This window comes from Zootoca vivipara, chromosome 2, assembly GCF_963506605.1.
Source record: "Zootoca vivipara chromosome 2, rZooViv1.1, whole genome shotgun sequence".
NCBI lineage: Eukaryota > Metazoa > Chordata > Lepidosauria > Squamata > Lacertidae > Zootoca > Zootoca vivipara.
The window spans coordinates 16,542,944-16,566,095 of record NC_083277.1 but is presented as its reverse complement, the minus strand read 5'-3'; the positions used below and the strand labels follow the sequence as shown (position 1 = coordinate 16,566,095).

At 44.1% G+C, this 23,152-nt stretch overlaps 1 protein-coding gene across 4 annotated transcripts; it reads left to right on the top strand.

Moving 5' to 3' along the window:
* Positions 1-414: 414 nt before the first annotated feature.
* PPP1R10 (protein phosphatase 1 regulatory subunit 10) lies at positions 415-22,493 on the top strand. Of its 4 annotated transcripts, none has more exons than XM_035107243.2 (19): positions 415-1,235; positions 11,914-12,031; positions 12,580-12,666; positions 13,129-13,264; positions 13,506-13,557; positions 13,680-13,757; positions 14,050-14,220; positions 14,620-14,725; positions 15,212-15,321; positions 15,629-15,729; positions 16,194-16,341; positions 16,649-16,810; positions 17,224-17,470; positions 18,025-18,100; positions 18,537-18,734; positions 19,141-19,255; positions 19,833-19,940; positions 20,238-20,876; positions 21,291-22,492. In XM_035107243.2, the coding sequence occupies exons 2-19, from the start codon at positions 11,925-11,927 to the stop codon at positions 21,398-21,400; spliced, it is 2,751 nt and encodes a 916-aa protein (XP_034963134.2). In that variant the 5' UTR covers positions 415-1,235; positions 11,914-11,924; the 3' UTR covers positions 21,401-22,492. The 4 variants fall into 4 exon arrangements, with proteins under 4 accessions (XP_034963134.2, XP_034963136.2, XP_034963135.2 ...); XM_035107245.2 differs by having other exon boundaries at positions 20,238-20,513; positions 21,291-22,490; XM_035107244.2 differs by lacking the exon at positions 18,537-18,734.
* Positions 22,494-23,152: the final 659 nt, after the last annotated feature.

Sequence of the window (23,152 nt, the reverse complement as noted above, 5' to 3'; positions counted from 1 at the left end):
AACCACCGAATTAGGCGCATGCTCGGTTTGTGACGCCATCTCGCATTCACCTTCCCTGCCCCCCCACGGAAGATAGGGCGGAGGGCGCGCGCGAGCGGGCGCGCACACGTCACCGGTCTGGCAACGGATCGCGCATGCGTACTCGTGTTCTACTAACTGCGCCACAGCCTTCACGGGCGGAATTTTTTATTTCGGCTCAAATAGCCCGATTGGATTTCAAAATGCGATTCAGGTGATGTGCTTTGAAGTAAATTTTGATTCGGATTTGGCCGGGCAACTGTGTCGGCATGGGGCGGCGACGCGCGCTCTGGCCTTTGTTCTTTACTGCAGCGCGCGACGATGGGAGGGGGGAGTTGGGGAGAGGGAGTGGCCTCATATAAAAGCCTCCGCGCGCGCCCTGGTCGGCCATTCTGGGGTCTGTTAAAAGGTAAGTACGGTGTATCTCGGAACGTTATTGTGGGGAACTGCTAGAGTGGGGACAAAGGGGCAGTACGTTAGGGTTATTTTTATTTTTCGCCTTCCCAGAATGCGTCCTAATTGGCGATTTTTAGTAAATTATTTGACTGGCTGTAGTGGAGGTAAATTGTCCTTTCAAGACGGTTCTTAGCTGAATTCTCCCTAAAGGAAATATTACCCATTTTAAACCGAGCAACTTAATTTTAAAGGGACGTCCTCCCTTAAAAAGAAAAGAAAAAAAATACTTTCAAGCCCCCGCCCTGCTGATGATCGTCGCGGCTTACTCTAGTTAACAAAGGCTTGTTATTGCGTAACAGTTCGGTTTTATTGCTTGCTTTTTTCCCCTCTGAGTTTAAATTCTTAAGCTTAACTTTGTGATTTTTTTTCTCTTTTCTTGTTATAGGTTTGGTTTGGCTTGAGATACCACCGTCGAACTTGCTCCGCGAAACAAAGAGAAAAATACCCCCACAATCTTGAGCCTCTGAGACGACACTAAAAAAGCCAGCTACATTTCAGATCGTCTGTATTGGGAAGCTGATAAAATTCTTTGTGACCTTGAAGGAGAACCGCCACTAAAAAACATAAAAAACAAAATTAATATTTAGCAACAACTTTCCCTGATTTTTAATAGGCAACTTTTTGTTATTTATTGACCGCCCAAAAAGTTGCTATTTTTTTTAAAGAAATGAAAACCAAATATATATTTTTCTTTAAAAACACAGCTTAATCCAAAAAAAGCTAAACCTTGAGGCGCTGTCGACGAGAAAATTAATTGGATAGTAAGTGTCGCATTTTCAACCAACTGACCAAAAGAAAATTGGTCCGTGTCGAAGTGAGCTAATGGCACGAAGAAAAGACAAAAAATGGAGGGGAAGTGGGTTTTGTTTGAGGTGTTAACCCTTAAGACTCGGGCATTTTGTCACCTAAAATGCATATTTATAAGGAGCATGATGGTCTCTTAGATAATCCATCATCTCCAGGACTTGTCAAGGGTTAATGAGCTCCCACATAATAGATGGTGGTGACTGAGCCATAAAGTACTACTTCTTTGTGTGGGAGACGTAGAAATGGAGCTAAATAAGCAATCTGTACATAAAGATTGCAGGGTAAGAGGCGAAGGGATGAAGAAAGCAATAACTTGGTTCTAGCCAGTAGTTAGACAGTTTAAAATACAGGGTGATATGTCAGTGTCTTCTATTTCTAAATTTGTCAATGTTAAAATGGGGGTTGTTTTTTATAAAAAAAAAGTAAGCTTGGAAGGTTTTATAATGTATGTGTAAGTATGTAATGCTGCAACAAATAACTAGCAATCTAAAAATAAAGATTGCAACATGATGGGAAAATTGTTCTAAACCACTCAATATTTTTTTATAAAAAAGCCAATTGAGAGTTTTCTCGGACTCAAATGAGGTCTAATGTTTTTAAAATGTTCATCCTATTTATTTCCCCTTGCTGCAATATGGCGGTGCTATTTTATCTTTTGTCCCTGAGAAGCAGCATTGTATATTTCCTTTACAGGACCTTTCCATTCTAATGCCATTTTCTACCTCCCCCCAAGTGGAGGGTAAAAGAAGGGGGGGAGTGGAGTTTACCCTATAGTAGTGAATAATGGGAGGTTCTTTGAATCTCCGGCACTCGCGGACAAATTCCTTTCTCTCCCCCTCCCAACTGTGTATGTTAAATAGGTTCTAGTCTATAGAACTGATATAATATGCTACAAATTGTGTATATGGTGGGGATTGTATTGCTATAGTTTCCTCTTAATAGATTCTAAAGCCTCTTGCTTTTTTTCCTAATTGCCTGTGCTTCTAAAATGGCGTCGCTGCCTCTTTCCTTCCTCATGTACAAGAACCCACAAGGCTTGCTGGGCAGGGAGCTGATGTAAGCAGCTTGTAGTAAACTCCTCCCCCTGAATAGCTTGTGTTTGGCGCCCCAAGCAAGCAGTCATGAAATGGAGGGAAGGAGAGATGATGGGGGAGGGGAGAACGCCTTTACCTTTCTCAAAAAAAGATTAATGAAATTCCACTCCCACTTCATATATAGGAGATCTTTAGATACAGCTTGATAAGTGCAAAGTATTATCATAAATCCACAATCTGTTTTTTTAGGTTTCAACATCACATGAGCTTTGGATTTCAGTTATTTCTCCCGTGTTTGTCTGCTCTACTTGTATTAGGAAATTTTTGTCAAGTGCTTATGTTTAGTATCAGGCAGGCAAACTGTTTTGTTTCTTTTCCTTCTCTTTTCCCCTTCCCTTTTTTCATCTCTAGGTTTCTTTGAGGGCGGGCTTGGTTGGGAAAGCATGTTCAGTCAAATTAATTGCTAAGAGATGAAATGCTACCACTGGACCCCAAATCTTTTGTGAGTGTCAATGACACTTGCTGAAAAAGTTAGAAAAGGGGGGTGTCGGCATTTTCTCTGGCCATATGCACACAGCTGGGGGAGGGGGTAAGTTTTGTCTTAATTTGCCACATTCCACAGTTCCTGTACAATGTACTAGGAAAGAAGTTATCATTAGGAAAAATGGGAATCCAGCACTTGTATTACCTCATCAAAGGGAGGGGAACAGCCACAATTCCACCTGGTAAGCAAAATCTTTCTGGTATTAATTACATTTCACAACCTTCATTTCTGTTCCAAACCACTTTGTTTTATTTTTATTTTTTTGCTGCTGTTCTCTTCCATCGTCAGCGCCATGAAGTGACACCTACTGATGCATGCAGGCGGTTAAGGGTGTTAAATGTTTGCCAATCTGCTTAGGACACTAATGTTTAAGTTGGTTAATTCCTTAAAACAGGAGGAATCTGGATTTTTAAAATTGGTGTGCATGAACATCAAATAGCATTTTAGAGATGCTGCCCTTGTGACTTCCCCAATTAAGCACTGGATCCTTTACAGAATTTAAATGTCTCCATCTACACCTCCGGTGGTAGCATTTCATATTGTAACACTCCTCCCCCCCCCCCAAAAAAAAGAACAAATGACACACTTCTGGCTAGACTTTATAGCACTGAGGCACTTGTCATTTCACATTGAAGAACTTTTCAAAGTGCCTTATTAAGAAAGACACCTATTGTCAGGTTAACTTGTGTTTGGGAGTGGGGAATAGAATGAGGTAAGCTATATAATACAAACTTATTAACAAAAGAAAACTTTGCAGAAGACAGTTTCATCTCAAAATGCAGGTATTGGGTGGTCAGATCGTGCACTGATTAAGTGGGCATTTAAATTTCAAAATTGATATGCTCCATTAGAGGTGAAATGATCTTAGGAGAATAAAACATACTGTCCACAACAGTTATGGGATAACTTGCAGCATTGGTGCATCAAGAATAGTTCCTAATAGGCTTTAGATTCTTAAAGCACAACAGCAAATGTTCATATTGGTTCAGTAAAGACACATCAGAGTGATAATTCTAGTTCAGTGTGAGCTTGAAAGGTATAAATAAAAACTCGCAGTGTCGTTGAATGCTACAATTCTATTTTAAAAGTTAAGGAATTTAATTTTAAGATAAGCAGAGTGTTGGTGTGAGTAGCAGCCTTTCTGGAAGCACAACGGCTTAACTAGGAAGTTACCCAAACTAGTAAAAGTAAGGCAAGTAGTGTGGTGTAAGACTCCCCTTAAATCCATTGTTTGAAAGATTCCCTCTTAAGGAAAAACAATGCTTTGGAATCTTTGTTGGCTTGGTATTCTGAAATTTCAATTCTGGAAGCCTGGCAAAAGAGCTGCAGCCCAGTTAAGCATTATAAAGACTAGTGGTGCCACGGGCTTCAGAAGTCTTGACCTGTTTCCTTATGGCTTAGCTTCTCTGCCAAATGTTATACCTACATTATTAGGTCAGCCAGTGAGCTGGTGAGGCAATGAAATGTCACAAGACTTTGGGACAAGCTGGTTTAGATCCTGTGTGTGCATAGTGTAAAAACAACAGTCTGAAAAGCTGGCTCTTAGTGCCTTTCCCACAAGTCTGGCATTCTTTTTCTTCATCTCTTAACCGCTGCCAAAGGAAACATGGACTAAGTTAGAACCTTGATTTAAATTTGATGGACAATAGTACATGTAGTCTGGCCCCCTGCTTCCTGCACACTTTGTGAGGGAAAAGGTATTCCCTTTTGAGAAAATCAATCTTAACTGGAAATTTCAGTGGGGCCAATTTCCATGTAAGTGTAATTAAGCTTGGTGCAAACTAGAAACCTGAGTGACTAACCTTTCCCGTAGTAGTTTTGGCAATTTGTCCATTTTTAGGAAATTTATTGGCATTTAACATAATGCCGTAAATTTGTCTGAAAGGTGTCGCAGGACTGCTGTCTCTGCAACAGCAGCCATGCAGCTTGAATTTAACAAGACCTATTTGGAAAAAAATCCTCTCAACAGATTTACTTTCAAGTCTATCCGGGATTGCAGCATTTAATGTTCCTCTCAAATCTTGGCTCCATCTAAAAACCTGTGACATTAATTCAGGAGCTAACAAAAAAGAAAGATCAGTTGGATGCCATGAACTCCGTTGCCTAGAAAAGTCAGTATGAGCATCAAGCTAGGTGGTTTTGCTACTTCTAAGTTAAAATGAAAACTGGCTTTTTGAATTTCGCACTTTTGAAATGCTGACCTCAAGTGGAATTGCTTGTCTGCTACAGATCAGTTTCCCCATACTTGCTGGAGTGGAAATTCAGCACACAACCGTAGTGAACAAAGTACCTTTAATAGAAAATGAAGCAGACATACTTGTATGTGGGAGTGGGGGTGATCTGGAAGCTTGCAATAAGCAATTATCACTTCAGTAATTCCCCTGGGAACACATTTATTTAAGACACTTTGCTAACATATATTGATAGAATTGTAGGATATGAAGATGTCTTAATTGGATTAAAATCTCGAGTCCATTCTCTAAAACTGTAAGTATCAAATGACTCTTCCCCATGGAGTCCAATCCTGGAGAACTTATTTTCAGGACAATTGGAGCATTTGGGAGAGGATAATGCTGAATAGATGAGTAGACATGCTTAGCTTGTGGTTCCAGTATCACCTGTATCTTCCTAGTTTGTTCTCCATCCAGTTTCTGACTTTCTATGGTACAGCCTACATGTTACTTAGGCTTCAGCAAGCCCAAATTCTGTAGTGTTTTGTAAAAAGATTGACAAGAGTCTGTGCAAGAAAGCAAATACAATGGGAGCAAGTAGCTGTGAGTGATCTTGCTTGCTTCTGCTTGTATGGCAGCAGTTGACACAAGGCATTCTTACAGGAGTGTCTTGATGGGGAGCTGCTTCAGGTTTCTTGCATAATTTATTTCCCAAATCCATGCTTTTGGTTTATAAGTAGGGTGGAAGTTGATAATTTTTAACTTTACACAATTTATGAACATGGATGAAACATTTAAGTATTGATTCGCAGTTGTCCTAATAAAAATATGTTCTCTTTAGCAAAGGTACAACATGCTACAGTGTTTTTATTGCAAGTTGAGTTTTTGCTGACACCTTAAATTACAGAGGTGTCAGATATTTGTATTTTTAAAAAAGCAAATTACCTTGCAAATTTTTTTGCCGCCCTTGACCTTTGATAAACGCTATGAAAGTGGCATAATGTTTAATTTCATTAAGTTTTGTATATGATCAAGGAAGCAGTACATTTAACTGCCTAGTGTTATATCTGCATCTGGAAGCATTTATAAGAGTGTGAAAAGTAGTTGTGTTGACTTTTAAGGAATGAATGCTGAGACATCCCTTTTTTATGTTCATCTGGCATTTTACTATTTTGCCATTTTTTTGTGTTTTTTAAATAGGAGTGGCATGACTGAGTGCAGATTTATTTAGAATTTGTTCCGAATGGTGTTCTAAGTCTAAAATAAGACAGAGTTTGATTGAATTCCTATGTTTTCAGTCTGCTCTTGAAAAATACTGCTTACCCTTTCAAGGTTTTTTTTAAACCAAATGAAAGCTTTGATCCTAAATGGCCCTTTATTTTATTAATATTTATTTTGGAGGGGGGTATTTTTGTGGTTAGTAGTTGGAATACTGTATGTTTCCTCTAGTTTGGAAGAAAAATACTTAAAATGCCAGCTGTGATTCACACTGGATTTGTTTGCTTTGGTGCTACATAGTAGCTCTTGTGCCAAGTTGTAGTAAAATTGTGTCTCTATTTACAAATACTGGAATTGTATAGACTGGAGACAAACATAATTGCCATTTCTGGTAAGATTACTGAGGGTTGGATTTATATGCATGTTAATAAGTACAGGCCCCAAAATCTTCCCCTGTGTGCCGTATTGGGAAGCATAGCATATATTTGAGGTTTGGTCAGCTACAGGAAGATTATCCGAGTATGCTGTTGTAGACTTGCCAGGATCTCACTTGGCCCTTATTTTTCTGAATTGCATGTCACATTTAAATATGTGAGAAAATATTAGCATGGTCAGTTAACTAGTTTCTCTAATGGAGGATGAATGTTGACCATTTATTGGCTTAATAGCAAAACCAGCTCTGTATAAGTGACACAGTCAAACAGTTAACAGTACTACTACTAATTGGGGGGGGGTGGAGATGCTGTTTCATTTGTGAATGTGGATACAGCAATACCCATTCTTTTCTTAGCACATTAGGATTTTTTAAGCTTTTGTGTGGCTTTGTGCAGCCTGATTGCTTGGGAACAAGTTCTGCAGAGTTGAAGCTACTGTATAGTATAGTTACTGTATAGGAAATGGAAACTTCGTGATGAGCATGGATTTTGAATGTATCTTTACTAATCCTGAATGACTGAGAAACTCTTAACCCTTCAGTTCGTTGATGTTATAGCAATGTCTTGGTCAAATGGTTCTAGTTACATGTAGGTAGCCGTGTTGGTCTGACGTAGTCGAAACAAAATAAAAAAAATTCCGTCCAGTAACACCTTAGAGACCAACTAAGTTTGTCATTGGTGTGAGCTTTCATGTGCATGCACACTTCTTCAGATTTGAAGAAGTATCTGAAGAAGTGTGCATGCACACGAAAGCTCATACCAATGACAAACTTAGTTGGTCTCTAAGGTGCTACTGGACGGAATTTTTTATTTATTTTGTTTGGTCAAATGGGTATATTGTTTTACAGCTATGTAGTAGAGGAGAGGGTCAGAGTTGCAGAGAAAAGCTGACTATGAGATTGAGAGCTGTGAGTCATAATTAGAAATAAGAATTATATCTAGAAATCAAACACATTGCCATTTTCATAGCATTCTTTTTCAGAATCTCATTATGTACCTTGGAGCATATGATGGGTTTCAACTGGTTTCTAAGCTGTTAAAGTAGTTTGCTGCCATCATATTCCCTACTCTAGGTTTTTTAATTTACAGCAAATACACGTACCCTAGCTTTTGGTAAATTGCCTCTCTAAACACCCCTCATTAGTAAATTGCCCATAATCCTTGTAGGATTCTATTACAGGATGTGTTGCTTTGAAAACTTATTTCAAGTCATCATCTAACACTGATTACTTTTCAGGGATTGACTCTTAATCTGTCACCAGTATTTTGTGGGGCAGCTTCTGTACAAAAATAATTACAGTGGTGCCTCGCTAGACGAAATTAATTCTTTCCACGGGTCTTTTCTTATAGTGAAAAATTCGTCTAGCGAATCCCATAGGAATGCACTGAATTTTTTAAAAAATTTCTTTTTGCCCATAGGAACGCATTAATTGAATTTCAATGCATTCCTATGGGAAACTGTGATTCGCTAGACGAATTTTTCATAAAACGCATTCGTCTAGCGAGGCAACCTCCGCTCAAAATCCTTTCGTTAAGCGGAAATTTCGTTAAGCAGGGCATTTGTTAAGTGAGCCACCACTGTAATCCTAATACTGTAGCTTTGTGCATATGCAGGGAAATGGCATCTTTTTTGAAGGGGGAAACTCAGATTAATGTTCTGTATATAGGGAAAAATGTAATTCATAGCAGCTGGAAGCTCAGCAAACAGGTCCTGTGATATCTTCAAAGTGTCATGGCATAAACTTAAGAACCTAGGGTCAAATTTATCAGAAATAAGGAGGTGCTAGCTCATGAAAGCTTGTGCCATAATACATATGTGCTATTTTTTCTGAGGTGTCTCATAAATGTGGCGCTTTATCCTGGAGCCCAGTAAACCCTGATTAAGGTCAGTGTCATACTGCTCCTTAGGGGACTTAAAATTACTTGCATTACTTAAAATATAGAACAGAGTACTTTACTAATATACCTTAATTCATGCATGAAATGGATGTGGGGAACATAGTCACAAACCCATAACTATGGAGCCTGGAAAGTTGAGAATGGACTGTTCTATAGAATTACCAGTCTCACAAGGTTTGTAGTGCACATTGATACTTTAAGAAGATTTTAAACAATGTGGTTTTCTGTTGGGCTGCAACTTTATAGTCCATCTTTGTAGCGGATCGAATGGCAACAAAAGGAGAGACACTCAAACACAGGCATGGAACACCAACTAGTTAAACTTACTACGGTACCTCAGTTCTCCACATCGCAGAAGTAGGTGTTCTCAGGGTGCCATAGTACTGCTTGCAAGGCCAGGGAGGTTGGGCGGGCTGAAGTTGCTGAAATTGTACATAAGTAACATGCATATTTTTTGAATTTCTCCTGGGAATGTAGTGCTGGAAATTGCCAGATTGACAGCTCTGGAGACTGAAGTCCTCTCTCTTCACCGCCACAGCAGGCTGAGCCCAAGCATCATCAGTGCAAGTCTTCGTCACCAGTCTATTGCTGCCTTGCATGTGAAAGGCCATATTGTGGGGTGAAAGGGGGAGTTCAGTCTCCAAAGCCCACTTGGTCATTTGGCCTATCCACTACAGGGTGAATTCACAAACATGGACCTTGAATGCAAATGCTTCAGAACTGGACTGAAGCCACGCAAAAAGATCTTCAAGCAACCACAAGCTGGTAACACCTTCCAATCTCCCGCTCAGTTGCCCAGCTGTCCTTGGATTTAATTTTCCATCATATGAGTGCACAATAGCCTATTGATTATCACTAACAATGGACTCACTTCTTAAAATAACCAAATTCAAGGATTTAGAAGAATCTAGGACCTCTCCTGGACCCTATTGGTTTAGGGGGAAATCTCAGTCATTGGAAAAAAGCAGGGCTATGAGAAGATCTGGGTTTTGTAGTCTAATCCTGTATTTAAAAAAACAAACTTGAAATCACACTTGCTGGGAGATAATGCCTCCACAGAAGGCAACTCAAGTCACCAATTTCACATTAAGAGTGAACACAAAGGTAGTTTTAGTCTTTCAGGCAGCTACATTTATTAATATGCTTCAGACTTCTTGAATTTGTACATTTTTCAACGCAGACAGTTGCTACTGCATCAAACTTGCAAGGATTTAAGGTGCTTCAGAATGCATACCGTATTGCTATGAGGTAACTGACATTTACATAGATGCAACCCTGTTGCTGATTGGCATCTGAGCCTGATCCAGTAGAAAGATGCTTAGCGGGTTGATACAGGCTACCTCTTTGAACAATTTCAATAGCTAGCACACCTCTTGATGCAACTAGCTGTCCTTGCAAAGAAGATAGAAAAACGGGAAGCCCCAAATCTTAACGTGAAATTGGCATCTCACTGCCTCTCAAAGTAAGATTTGTGTTGGTCAAGCGTACATGGTATTCTTTCAGAGACTAATAAACCATGATGTGAAGAAGAGACGGTCTTGACTCGGGCATGATTTTGTACCTGCAAGTTCCTACGTTGGCTACCAGAAGGTAGCTGTTAAAAACATCAGCTGCTCTTGGTTTAATTGCAGGGGGCACAGCTGGTGCCCTGCACAGTCTCAAACCAGCTGCCACCCATAATGTGTGCGCGTGAGAAAGACCGACAACCATGCACTGGATCAGATTTAAATTAAATTGGCATCCCTTGCAACAGTTTAGCTCAATTGTTACCCATGGTCAGGTACTGCCCTATGCTTTGGGGCCTTGACAGTTAGCAGCTATATAGTATAACTTGACTGGCCATGAAAGTTGAGAAGCACATTAAACGTTAGCATGACTCATGAACATCTTCAGGTAGCTTTTACCATAAAGCTTGCACATCCACTGACCGCCCCCTTTGAGTGTTGGCAGCGTAGAAATGCATACGGCCATGGGCTTTTTTAACCACACAGCTTCCGCTCTTGACTTGCACAGAATATACCATTGGAACTCTGCTTTCTGATCATAGCAACTTCAAACCCTTTCCTCAAAAAAGGGCTTGTGCACTTGGCTGTGAAGTAACTGATGACCCCCACTGACCTCCATGGGATGTAGTACCTTTCCAAAAACTTGGAAAAACGCCTATGAGTGCCTGATTTTGCTACTTGTGGCAATATAAGTGCTGTGGGTTAATGAGAGAGTTGAATGTACACCTGAAGGTGCTAGTGTAATAATAAAAGGAGGTTGCTACTCCTTTTCCAATAATGGCAGTGGAGGAACAAAAGAGATGGGCCTTGGATCTTACTTTGCTGTTTCCTGATATGTGAGACAATGGACAATCTAAGCTGCTAGGTCCAAGAAGCCTTTATGTGACCCAGTGAAATAATTGCATCAAAGCAACTGTTGTAAATGCTCATTCAGTGCACTTGCCCATTTTAAATGTGTGCTGTATTCCTGCAAAAGCAGTGAGAGTGGATGTCAGAAATGTTAGCACCTATAAAACTTGATTCTGGTATATTGGCCCTCACACTTCTCGTGAAGTTTTATATTTTAGCCTGGATTATTTACAGTGTTTCTAGAGTCAGGCCTACATATTCCAGTATGAATAATCCTGCCTTTAAGATAGGAGAAACTTGAGTTGTGCTCCTGTGTGCCTGAGAGTATGCCCCACTGAAATGTAAACTTGTGTAGGATTGTGCTGTGAAATTTGTAGAAGTTTTAAAAAATCTTAACTTGAAATTAAATGATATTAGTAGGGAAGAGCACTCAGAACATTAGGTAGAGAGACATTTGTTGTGACTGAAATATATAAGACTTGGACTGCATGTGGCAAAACACTAAATTTTTATTTTAAAAAAAGGCTTGTTCCAGTTTGAAACAAAGTATCTTGTAATGGCCTGCATATTTCACCAACACTCGTTCAAAGGTCATGGTGATCAACAAAAGGGCAAAAAAATTATCAGTGGAGAGGATAGCATTTCTTCACTGTTTCTCATTGTCTTTCACCATCTCTCTGCTTACCGCTCCTTTTTATTTTCCAAAGTTTATATGATTGAGGAAGCTGCTTGTTGGCTCAAAGGACAGGATAACTCTTCAATGCAAATCTTGATCCTTTCTCTGTACTGTACATTGACTTCTGAGAACTTTCTCTAAACAGGAAACATGATAATACTTTGCACTTACTAGAATTGAAAGCTACCCCCTGAAATTTTCTCAACACTTTTTTTTTTTTGCAAAGGAAAGGTGTAGTTTTTAACTGTTTTGAGGAGTTAGAACTAACTGTAGAACGCTCCTTTTCTCATGTATTTTATCAGAATTTCCAACCATGGGTTCCAGACCGATAGACCCAAAGGAACTCCTGAAAGGACTGGACTGTTTCCTTGGCAAAGATGGAGAAGTCAAAACAAACGAAGGAATCACTAAAATTTTCAAGTAGGTTTTTAGTGTAAAGGGTATAATTGAAAGGCTTGTTGTGACTCCAAAAAGTGATGGCTTACTAAAACCTTAGGTTGTACATGCTATGTAAGAACCCTCCAGCATAGTTTATAGCTGTTTATATCCCCAAACTCAGCCCTCCAGATGTTTTGTGACTACAACTCACATCATCCCTAGCTAACAGGACCAGTGGTCAGGGATGATGGGAATTGTAGTTCCAAAACATCTGGAGGGCCAAGTTTGGGGATTCCTGAGCTATGGGATAATTTAATGGCCCATCAAGAGAGGGTTGTTTAAGCTGGCACCCCAGTGGCAATCTTATGTCCTTGCATATAATTCTGAAAACTATGTCAACTTGGTGAGCCAGAGTTGACAGAATTTGAATTCCCTTCTCTCAACAAATGTATCTGCGTGTGTGTCACCCCACCCCACTGAGAAAACTCCCTTTTCCTTACAAATATTAAGCGGTGACTTTATACACAGTCTCATCTTATGGGTGGCCTGCTTGCAGTAGTAGCTAATATTTCCCTTTTCTCCAATTTTAGCTTGATGAAAGATGCACAGAAGATGGTCAGTCGCTGCATCTATCTGAATATCTTGTTGCAGACCAGAACACAAGACATACTCGCAAAGTAAGGGCTTTTGAATGCTTCTAGTGAGTAGAATTTGGTCTGCTAGTTCCAGAGGCAGAGGGAAGTTCTGTGGATTAAGTCTAGGAAAGGGGCTGGGGTGGACTTCTGACTTGTGTCGCCACCTCCAGCAAAATGAATATGGTTTCTATAATTACGGGTGCCACTGAATTGTCCAGGTCACTCACTTTGCTTTGTGTATTTTGCGTTTTATGTTTTAACCCACCTTGTGGTCTCTCAATGATACATAAATAATAACATAAATAAGTAACTAATGTTTAAATAAATAATAATAGTTAGCAGGGTGAGCCTACCTGCATTCAGGATATTCATATCCCTGCTTTGCTCTTGCCTGTCTGTCCGCCTTCCAGTTAGTCTTACAAATCCTAGGCACTCACTGCAACCATCTAGGAGGAACGGTGAGCAAAACACTTATCTCAACAGTGTGTTCCCCTCTTTCTGCAGATTCATCAAGGTTGGTGGCTACAAGCTTCTCAACACATGGCTGACTAGCTCAAAAGCAGCGAATAACGTGCCCCTCCTGCAACAGATCCTGCTCACCCTTCAGCATTTACCCCTTACTGTGGATCATCTGAAACAAGTTAGTCAATGAAACAGCTTTGCTCTTCAGACTTGCCCTTCTGTAGTCTCAGGGCAGCAGAAATGCTCTGCGGCAAGGTGGGTGGGCCAGGAGGGGTTGGCCTTTTTCTCGGGATGACACACGTCTCCCAAAGCCAAGACCCCCTGGGTGCAGTAGTACAGCAACCTGACATGCATTGTTTCTGCCTGGTGTTTTGCTTGATGTGATAACCTATTTTTTCCTCCCACCCTTTCTATTTCAGAACAATACTGCCAAACTGGTCAAGCAGCTCAGCAAGACAAGTGAGGATGAAGGTAAAAACCTGTTCTCTGGACACTTGTAGAATTCTGACACATGCCCTCTTAGGGGCTGCACCCTTACATTGATTATCATTGTATTCCAGCTCATTCAGTGCTTATGTCTCTCTCCTTTCCAGAGCTTCGCAGACTGGCTTCAATACTGGTCAGCGACTGGATGGGTGTCATCCGCTCCCAGAGTAGCTCCCAACCTACAGGTGAGTGAATCTGGCTGTTAACCGGCCTCATCCTCCAGAACTAAGAACAAGGACTACAACTCCCATCATACCTAACTAGCAAGACCAGTGGTCAGGGATGATGGGAATTGTAGTCTGAAAACAGATGGAGATTCAAGTTTGGGAAACACTGGATTAGACCAAAGAGATTGGTATATGCACACATTGTTTAAAGCAGGTACAAACAGTCATGAAAATCTCCCTTAGCTACATCCCGAAAGGGCCAGAAAGTATTCCGACTTGTAACCCTTCTAACCTTCATTCTTCCTTGCAGAGCGAGAGAAGAAAAAGCGGAAGGAGGAGAATAAAGGCAAAACACCCGTTCAGGAGAAGCCTCAGGAGGCCAAATCAGAAACCAAGCCTGAAGAGACCCCTGAGAAGAAGAAAGAAAAGCCAAAATCTCTCCGCACTACAGCGCCCAGCCATGCAAAGTTCCGTTCCACTGGTAAGTGCAGGCATAGTCATGCTTAATGAGCCAGTATGGTGTAGCATTTAAGAGTGTTGGACTAGGACCCTGGGAGAGCAGAGTTCGAATCCCAACTCAACTGTGGAGCTCACGAGGTCACCTTGGACCAGTCACAGCCTCTCAGCTTAGCCCCACCCCACAGAGTTGTTGTGAGGGTAAAATGAGGGTGGTAGTGGGGAGAACTGTGTCTGCCACTCTGAGCTCCTTGGAAGGAAAGGTGGGATATAAATGTAGTGAACAAAATATGACTTTTTTGAGCAAAAATACATTCTGGAAACAGCTGGCTTACAGTCTTGGATAGGTGGGCAGTCTATTCTGGGATTATTGCAGTTGTTGTTGGAAACAGTTATGACACTGAATGTTGCCGTTAACTTGCAGGGCTGGAAATGGAGACTCCATCCCTCCTTCCCGTAAAGAAAACTGTCAGTGCTGCAGTAACCTCAGATAAATACAACTTGAAGCCAATACCACTGAAGAGACAGAAGTAAGTCTTTGGATCCTAATGATGACTTCATCTCACTTCATCTCATTGCTCTTAACTACTTGTCAATTGGAGGGTCTCAACCCAGCGTTGGGAAAGCTTCAGTTATTATTCCAGTTGAGCCAGCACTTTCCTAAGTTGTAACACCAACTCTTTCAGGAGGCAGGAGTTGATGGTGACAGGAGGCCTCTTGTTTGTTATCTGTAGTGAATGAGGTGTAATAGTTGGAGAAAGTGGCTCAAGCCGTTCTGTTCACCAGTTTTTTAGATATGCTGGAGCAAGGAGGTTTGGAATAGTGATAGGGCAGAATCTGGGTTCACACCACCCTGGGTTCTTCTGATAAAAGGGCGGGCTATAAATTGGATAAATAACAACAAGTATGCAATTTGTGTCGAGTGAACTACAAGAGATATAAACTCCTGAAACTGTTCGGGACCTTCCTAGTGCCCCCTCCTCTTTTAACTGACTGTGTCCCTTTTCCTCCTGCAGCACATCTACTCCCATTGCAGAAAACCCACCTGCTGAGAAGAAATACAAGCCCCTCAATACCACCCCTAACACTACCAAAGAGATTAAAGTCAAGATCATCCCCGCACAACGTAAGCTTCTCTAAAAAATTTTTTGATGGCTGTTCACACCATTGTGTCTTACCCAGAAGGCTTGTCCCAGGTAGAATATGACCTATGGAGTAACATGCACTATAGAGGCAGCTAGAATGCCAGCGCTCTGACCTTTCTCATGAGTGAGGCTGTTGTGGCTGCTGAATGTTTCCGAGGCTGCAGACTTTGCTGTAGCTCCCACTGAGCACAGTGGGGCATTTTATGACTAAATACGCTCAGGATTGCACTGATGAGGGACTTTGATTACAGAATTGCTTTCAACTTGTTTTTCTCCATTCATCCCCAGCTATGGAAGGCTTAGGCTTTTTGGATGCCCTAAACTCTGCCCCTGTCCCAGGGATCAAGATCAAGAAGAAAAAGAAAGTTTTGTCTCCAACTGCAGCAAAGGTGAGAGGATCCTGTTAATAATAATAATAATAATAATAATAATAATAATAATAATAATAATAATAATAATAAATTTATACTTTGCCCCTCCGACTGGGTTTCCCCAGCCACTCTGGGCAGCTCCCAACAGAATGTTAAAAACGTGATCAAACATTAAAAACTTCTCTAAACAGGGCTAACTTCAGATGTCTTCTAAAAGTCAGATAGTTGTTTATCTCCTTGACATCTAATGGGAGGGCGTTCCATAGGCCAGGTGCCACTACCGAGAAGGCCCTCTGCCTGGTTCCCTGTAACCTCACTTCTTGCAGTGAGGGAACCGCCAGAAGGCCCTCGGTGTTAGACCTGAGTGTCCGGGCATGGGGGTGGATGTATATTGATGGCCAAAGCCCCAGCTTCCCCTACTGTTAACACCGTATCTGCCAATTAACTAAATAGAGGTTTGGGTTGTGTTTCTCAATCTTCAGTCGAGCCCCTTTGAAGGGAAGCCAGTGCAAGAAATGAGTACCACCAAGCCAGCTTCACCAGAGCTTACCCCTGCATCAGAGCCAATGGATGTGGATAGACCTGGCACCCCTGTACCAGCTGTGGAGGTTCCTGAGCCAATGGAGACAAGTAAGGAATAGCAGGGGGGAAGGCACATCCAGTGTATCTCTGTGGGTGGGTGTGTGTATGGAGCAGAGCTTTTTACCCAATGCAGTGCTGAGCTTGTCCAGGAAGCCTTCACCATCTTGAAATTGCTGTCTCAAAGCGAGATCCTGAGCAGCTAGTGCATGGTGTCTAAAAGGCAACTGGCCTAAGGGGTATACATGGCATCTGAAACAGGTTAGGGGTTTCCCTGCCTCTTCCGGCCCTGGTATTTGAAGCATAGGATGTCTCTGCAGCTCTGTTGCTGAGCTTGCATGTGGTTGTGCTTTTGCAGACTCCTCTGAGCAGGGTGGATTGCTGGATTCCAAACCAGCCGATAGCCCGGTGGACTCAACCCAGCTGACAAAGAAGGGCAAGAAGAAGAAGACTGTGAGCTGGCCTGAGGAAAGCAAGCTACGGGAGTATTTCTACTTCGAATTGGATGAGACAGAGCGAGGTGAGTGCCCTGTTATGGAGAGAAGGTCTGTGCAAATAAAAGAAATTGGAATGCAAAAAACACATGCCCAGCCCAGGGATTCCTTCTGCAATGGCTAAGTCACAAGGCCACGTGGCAGTGTAAACAATTATTTTGGGCACTCTTTGTTTTCCACCAAGGGTTTCTTTGCAAGCAGTAATGTCCAGGGTTTATTTATTTGTTTAATTAAAACTTTGATATTCAGGAACTGAGAGTCCTCTAGGCAAACATATATTGTTTGGTGTAGGAAAATTTGGAGTTTCTCTGTTGTGCTGATCAACAAAAAGGATTGGTTTTCCCTTTCAAGAAGTTGGTGTAGGAAGGCAATAAGCTGCATTGTTAAAAAGAGTTGCCAGATCTTAGTTTGGGCTGACCTGTCTGCTCTGTCCTTGCAGTCAATGTGAACAAAATCAAAGACTTTGGCGAGGCTGCCAAGCGAGAGATGCTGAAGGATCGCGAGGCCTTTGAGACAGCACGTCGGCTCAGTCATGATGCCATGGAGGAGAAGATCCCCTGGGTCTATCCGAAACCCATTGACTTGCCTTCTCCACTGGTTCATCCAGGAAGCGGGAGCCAGGAGAAGTTCACCCAGGCTGAGCGTGAGAAAGGCATTTTGCAGGAAATCTTTCTCTCCAAAGAGAGGTAGGTAAACTCCAGCAAACATGCTGACGTGTGCATTTTGAGCACTTGATACCCTGGGTTAGATCCCCGGCATCTTCAGCAGATGACTTCCAAACTGAATATAGGACACAGAAACTAGATTGAATACAGAACTGTCTCTATAGGCGATGCTCTAATTTTAACAAGGATTCAGTCATGTATCCTGGAAGACAGCAGTGGAGAAACAGTACCACTACTGAGAATTTAGAAAAACTAGTGACATGGTTGGGAGAGGCATTTCCATGGCTAGTCCCATTTTGGGGAGGACCTGGGCAATTATTGCTCTATCTTCCCATTTCTTCTGCAGTATCTGGGCTCTCTCAACAGGTCTCACCATGCTTGTCCTCTCAGTGTTCCCACATGGCAGGAGAAGGACCTTTATTACGTAGGGAACTAGGTGAACTGTCCAGACTTGGCCAGGGATTTCAAGTCTCTTGGCTTCCCTAGTTTCAGGCTTAGCAATTTTAACTTAGGCAAGGCTTTATCCGTCTCTTCTCTCCCTGTATTAAATCCAGACCAATGTTCTCTCTCCCTAGTGTTCCTGACAGTCCTCATGAACCTGACCCAGAGTCCTATGAGCCAGTGCCGCCCAAGCTCATTCCTCTGGATGAGGTAAGTGCTTTCCCACTTTGTTGGTTTCCAATCCCCTGCTTTGAGCAGAGGAAAGTTAAAAAAAAATAGTGGCTACAACAGGAGTAGGAGTGTTAGCCAGGGCTAGTCTTGCAACTGTGCACAAGGGCAATATTTTATTTTATTATTTTTATAAAGCAGGACACTTGATAGACAAAGACTCCTAGGTTCCCTGTGCTAAGAAAGCATATTTTAGAAAGGGACCCCCAGAAACCCCTTGCTCTATGCCTATTCCCCCCCCTCTCTGTGTTGGTTTCCCTTCTGTGTAGTGGAAACAAGCTGGAGAAGGGGAATATTTTGGATCAGAAGCACAGCCGGCTCTCCCACCCACCCGCCCCGTCTCCCTGGGTTTGAGCAGCCAGCTCCCCAGCAGCCAGCCTCTGCTGACTCCTTCTGTCTCCTCTGTCACCTCTCTCAGGAATGCTCCATGGATGAGGCTACCTACGAGGAAAGACTCGACCCAACCACCGCCTCGCAGTCTCCGGACGGAGCTGGGGGCTCGAAGCTGCCCCCGGTCCTGGCCAACCTCATGGGCAGCATGGGGGCAGGCAAGAACCCGCAGGGCCCCAACCCCAACTCCTCCATCAACGTGCAAGAGATCCTCACCTCCATCATGGTAACTAGAACTGCCACATTGCAGTCTTTTGAACAGCAGAAAACCAACCACAGCTGACCTGGCCTGCCATGCCTCCTTTGTAGTTGAGAAGCCGAATTTCTGCTGAACCCATTTTACCGACACCTTCAAATAGGTGCAGAGTCCAGAATCATCCTCCTCCTCTTCCCCTCCTGAAATAAAAAGAGCAGGAGACTATCCCACGCTGCGCCAGGAAGAGAAGCTGATAAATGGGATTCTGTCCTGAAACCCATTTTCTGGTGCCTTCCTTTGCGCAAAACCGGAGTAGCTCACCTGCCCTAGCTAAGCAGAGGTGTACGCAGGACCAGTGTAGCCAGTGGGGACAGGGTAGGCCAAGGCTGCAGACCTCCTTTCTAATCCCATGGCTTATTTTCCCCATTTATTCCAGGGTGGCGCCAACAATCACAAAACAGAAGAGCTGCTGAAGCAGCCAGATTACTCCGACAAGATTAAGCACCTGTTGGGCAACTTGCAGGGTCAGCCTGGACCGGGTCCTTCAGGAGGTGAGTTGGTTTCATTTGGCACCTTAATCCCTCTCCCCCCCCCCCGTTGAATAGGCCTTGCTGTTTCCATCAGCTGCCCTCCCAGGTATGCGACACAGTTCCTCCCCATGAGTCTGTTGCATAAGGCGCCATAGGGCTGCTCCCCCCCCCACTTCAAAATGTAGGCCTAAGTCGTGGGTGGGCAAACTAAGGCCCGGGGGCCATATCCGGCCCAATCGCCTTCTAAATTCGACCCATGTGTTTTTACATGAGTAGAATGTGTCCTTTTATTTAAAATACACCTCTGGGTTATTTGTAGGGCATAGGAATTTATTCATTTCCCTACAAAAAATATAGTCCACGCCCCCCCCCCCCACAAGGTCTAAGGGACAGTGGACTGGGCTGGCCCATCCAAGGGAGGACGTCCCAAAGCTTTGTGTTCGAATTACAGTGGCCAACGGGTTGGGTTTATCCTGGTGGTTATGTAGAGCTGTTTCTCCTTTCTTTTTTTCTTTCATATAAAGCTGTTTTTCTCTGTTTCGCGTTCATTCTCCTTTGCGTTGGGACTCCATTAACAGTTCCTTTGTTCTCCTTATAGTTCCTCACGGACTGCTTGGAACAGGTCCTGGTCCAGTTCCCAACGGATTTCCCCCGGGGCCCAAAAACATGCAGCTCTTCCCTCCTGTAGTTCCAGGACCTATGCCTGGTAAGTAGAGATGGGTTCTTCCTAAAAATAAAAGGCCAGCATGGAATCATAGAATCGTAGAGCTGGAAGAGGAAGCATGAGAATCATCTAGCCCAACCCCCTGCAATGCAGGAATCTTTCACCCTATGCAGGGCTTGAAACCACAACCCTGAGGTCTTAGCTCTTACCACCTGATCTATCCCAGGAATTGAGGGGTGCGGGGTGGGCATGGCGTATTCCTGGGAAACCATTGTCGGTTGTGTTTCTTTGGCTAAACCCAAAGCCATGCTCATTGTGCTCCTATTCTGTCTTCCCCAGGACCCCACGGGGGCCCAGTTGGTCCTAACATGCCTCCTGGCCCTGGCGTGCCCAGCGGGCCTCGAATGATGGGCCCACCCCCTCCACAGTGTAACGATGGCTACTGGGACCCTCCCGACAGTGGCATGCGTGGTGGGCCCCACGGAGGAGGCATGAGAGGCGGCAGCCCTGGTCCGGGCCCTGGCCCCGCCCCTTTTCACCGTGGGCGAGGTGGCAGAGGCGGAGAGCCCCCTTTCCGTGGACGAGGCAGCAGGCGGAACAGCGGCCCCCCTAATGGTAGGGGTGGCCCTCCCAACAACAGCATGGGCGGTGGCCACGGAGGGGGACATGGCGGTGGCGGCCACGGAGGGGGACACGGCGGTGGCCACGGAGGTCACGGAGGAGGGGGCCACCCCGGGGACCATGGCAGGGGCCACCCCGGGGACCACGGCCGGGGACATCCTGGCGGTCATCCAGGAGACCACGGCCGGGGATATCCAGGGGACCACGGCCGGGGACATCCGGGGGACCACGGCAGGGGACATCCAGGGGACCACGGCAGGGGACATCCAGGGGACCACGGCAGGGGACATCCAGGGGACCACGGCAGAGGTCACCCAGGGGACCACGGCTGGGGGCACGGAGGCGGCCATGGTGGAGGTAAATACTGAAAGTTTTCAGTGCTCTTCCCTTGATGGGGTGGGATTTGCGAGGGTGTCAGCCCAGCATGCAGAGTTTCATGGGGAGGCAAGCAGCTGCAAAAAGAAAAACAAAGGGGAACAGAAATGTTTGAATACAGATTGTCTGTCCGCTTTGTCTTTGGCCCCTAAAACAGATCCTTCAAATGTAACAATGCTGCCCTGGGCATACGATAGTCTCTTCCCATTTATTTTTAATAGCATGCTTTCTTTTGAAACTTGTTCTGCCATCATCGGTTCTTTGTGATGCATCACGTTCTGGGTCTGCGGGTGGCTGGGATGTAACAGCATGTTGAGGGAAGGTATGCATGCAAACTTGCCCGAACTTCCTTCCTGCTGTGGCTGACTGCCTTGTCCCTTCCCTTTTGCCTCACAGACAGGTCAGAGCGTCCCGTTTGCCGTCACTTCACGATGAAAGGCAGCTGCAGGTACGAGAACAAGTGTGCCTTCTACCACCCTGGCGTCAACGGGCCGCCCTTGCCCTAGTCGCAGGGCCCCGGCCCCCTCTCCCCAGCTCTTCTTAACTGTGGTATCAGCACACATTCCCATGTCACGGACTCTGGGACTTGAACCCCAACTCTCGAGACTCATGCTGCATCCACCTTTTTATGGCTTCTGTGAGGCCCTTTAAACGTTTGGGGCAAGGGGGAGCCGACCACTCTCCCCTCCGCTGCTACTGATATGAACTGCCACATCCCCCAAAAGAGGAAACCACTGGGAGACACCACCTCCGTCTGGTCTGTGGAGTGATGAGGCCACCCATGGCTGTGAAAGCACAAGAGACGTCAGGGCAGGATTTTTGGAAAAGCCGACTGACCTGTGTAAATATCCCTGTCTGTGAGAACCAGCAAAGGAAGAGGAGGCACTGCAGCTCTGAAAGGCCTGCCTGGGCTGGGCTGTATTCCACCACAGGCTCCCAGGAACCAGGCCTGCACTGAGGACTTTGCTTTTCGTCCAGTAGAACAGCTGGCCTCGGGCAGGCAAACGCTGCCCAAATTTTAGGAACATGCATGTGAGGCAGGGCGAGAAGCAGCTGCTTATGGATTATTCTGCTGTTGACGAATCTACAGCCCTGGTTGAAGGCCCACTAGGAGATGGGGGAATTCCAGTAGTTGCCACTTGCACAATACCTTACTGGTTCCCCATCCTCTCCCCTTTATCAAACCCTCCCCACTGGCTGCAGAGATGCGGTTTCCTTTGGTGCTATGTTCTGTCATTAGGGGAAACCTACAAACTGTTTTCTATGAAAACTCAACCTTGACTCTAATGATTTAGGGGGGTAATTTTTGTTTTCCTGATTTATGTTGTTGGTTGTGGGTTTCTTTTTTTCCTTTTTTTTAAGTGTCTCACAAGGTGTGGGCTTGTCATTACATCTTATGTCTCCCCTTCTCCTTGAAGTGGGTGCAGCCGCCCCTCTCCTGCGGGGAAGGAAATGTCTCTTCTCTCTCTAAGTTTTGTATATTTTGTACATTAGTAATAAACATGGTGGGAAAATGAGTTATCTAATTTAACCCTTGTCGTCTGGGCTGGCTGTTCTTTTCCCTGGCAAATAAATTATGTTGTATGCATTGATCAGGGCTTGAGGGGGGGAAAGGGGGGAGTGGTTTTGAACTATTACCTAGCCAATTCTCCAGCATAGGCTGCCCAGGGGTGTATCTTTTGCAAAAGAAAACTGTAAAAAAAGTCTTGCTGTAGCAGACCAAGGGCACATCTCCAACCTTCAGTTCCTGCAAGCCCACATGCAGCAGATGAATGTGATTACTTTCTCCTACTTTAGTTCCCCAGCAAAATATTCTGAACCTTCTGTTTGTCCCAAATCTACTACCAATGAGCCTAGTTTCTAGTATTACCAGAGAAGAAAAACTTAACCTCAATCCACTTTCTTCATACAATGCATTTTATACAACTCTCGCAAGTGTCCCTGCTTGCTTTCTCCTGCTTTTGGTGAACTCCAGCCATTATTTTTCCACACAGAGTTGCTTCATTTAGGCTGCCCCCCTTTTTGCACATTTGCTAAACAAGTTTGTTGTAGAGTGCTGAGGATTTTTAAAGCTTCCTCTGAAGTTGAGCCAGGCAAGTTGGGGTTGACTCCCCTCTGCCACATAGGTCAGGCACCATTATGCAATTTGGCATCCGTCATCCCTGGCTGTTGTTGGGAGTCTCAACAACGTGTAGAGAGGCCCGCAGGTTTGCAGGCCTGCCGTAGTTCAAAGAGACCCACTGTCTTGGCCTGCGTGT

Bases quoted from the DNA above. Each gene is read 5' to 3' on its own strand.
- PPP1R10 (XM_035107246.2), top strand. From the start codon at position 11,925: ATGGGTTCCAGACCGATAGACCCAAAGGAACTCCTGAAAGGACTGGAC. The intron at 13,558-13,679 runs GTAAAAACCTGT...TCTCCTTTCCAG, and splicing joins CAAGACAAGTGAGGATGAAG to AGCTTCGCAGACTGGCTTCA. The intron at 16,342-16,648 runs GTAAGGAATAGC...GTGCTTTTGCAG, and splicing joins TCCTGAGCCAATGGAGACAA to ACTCCTCTGAGCAGGGTGGA.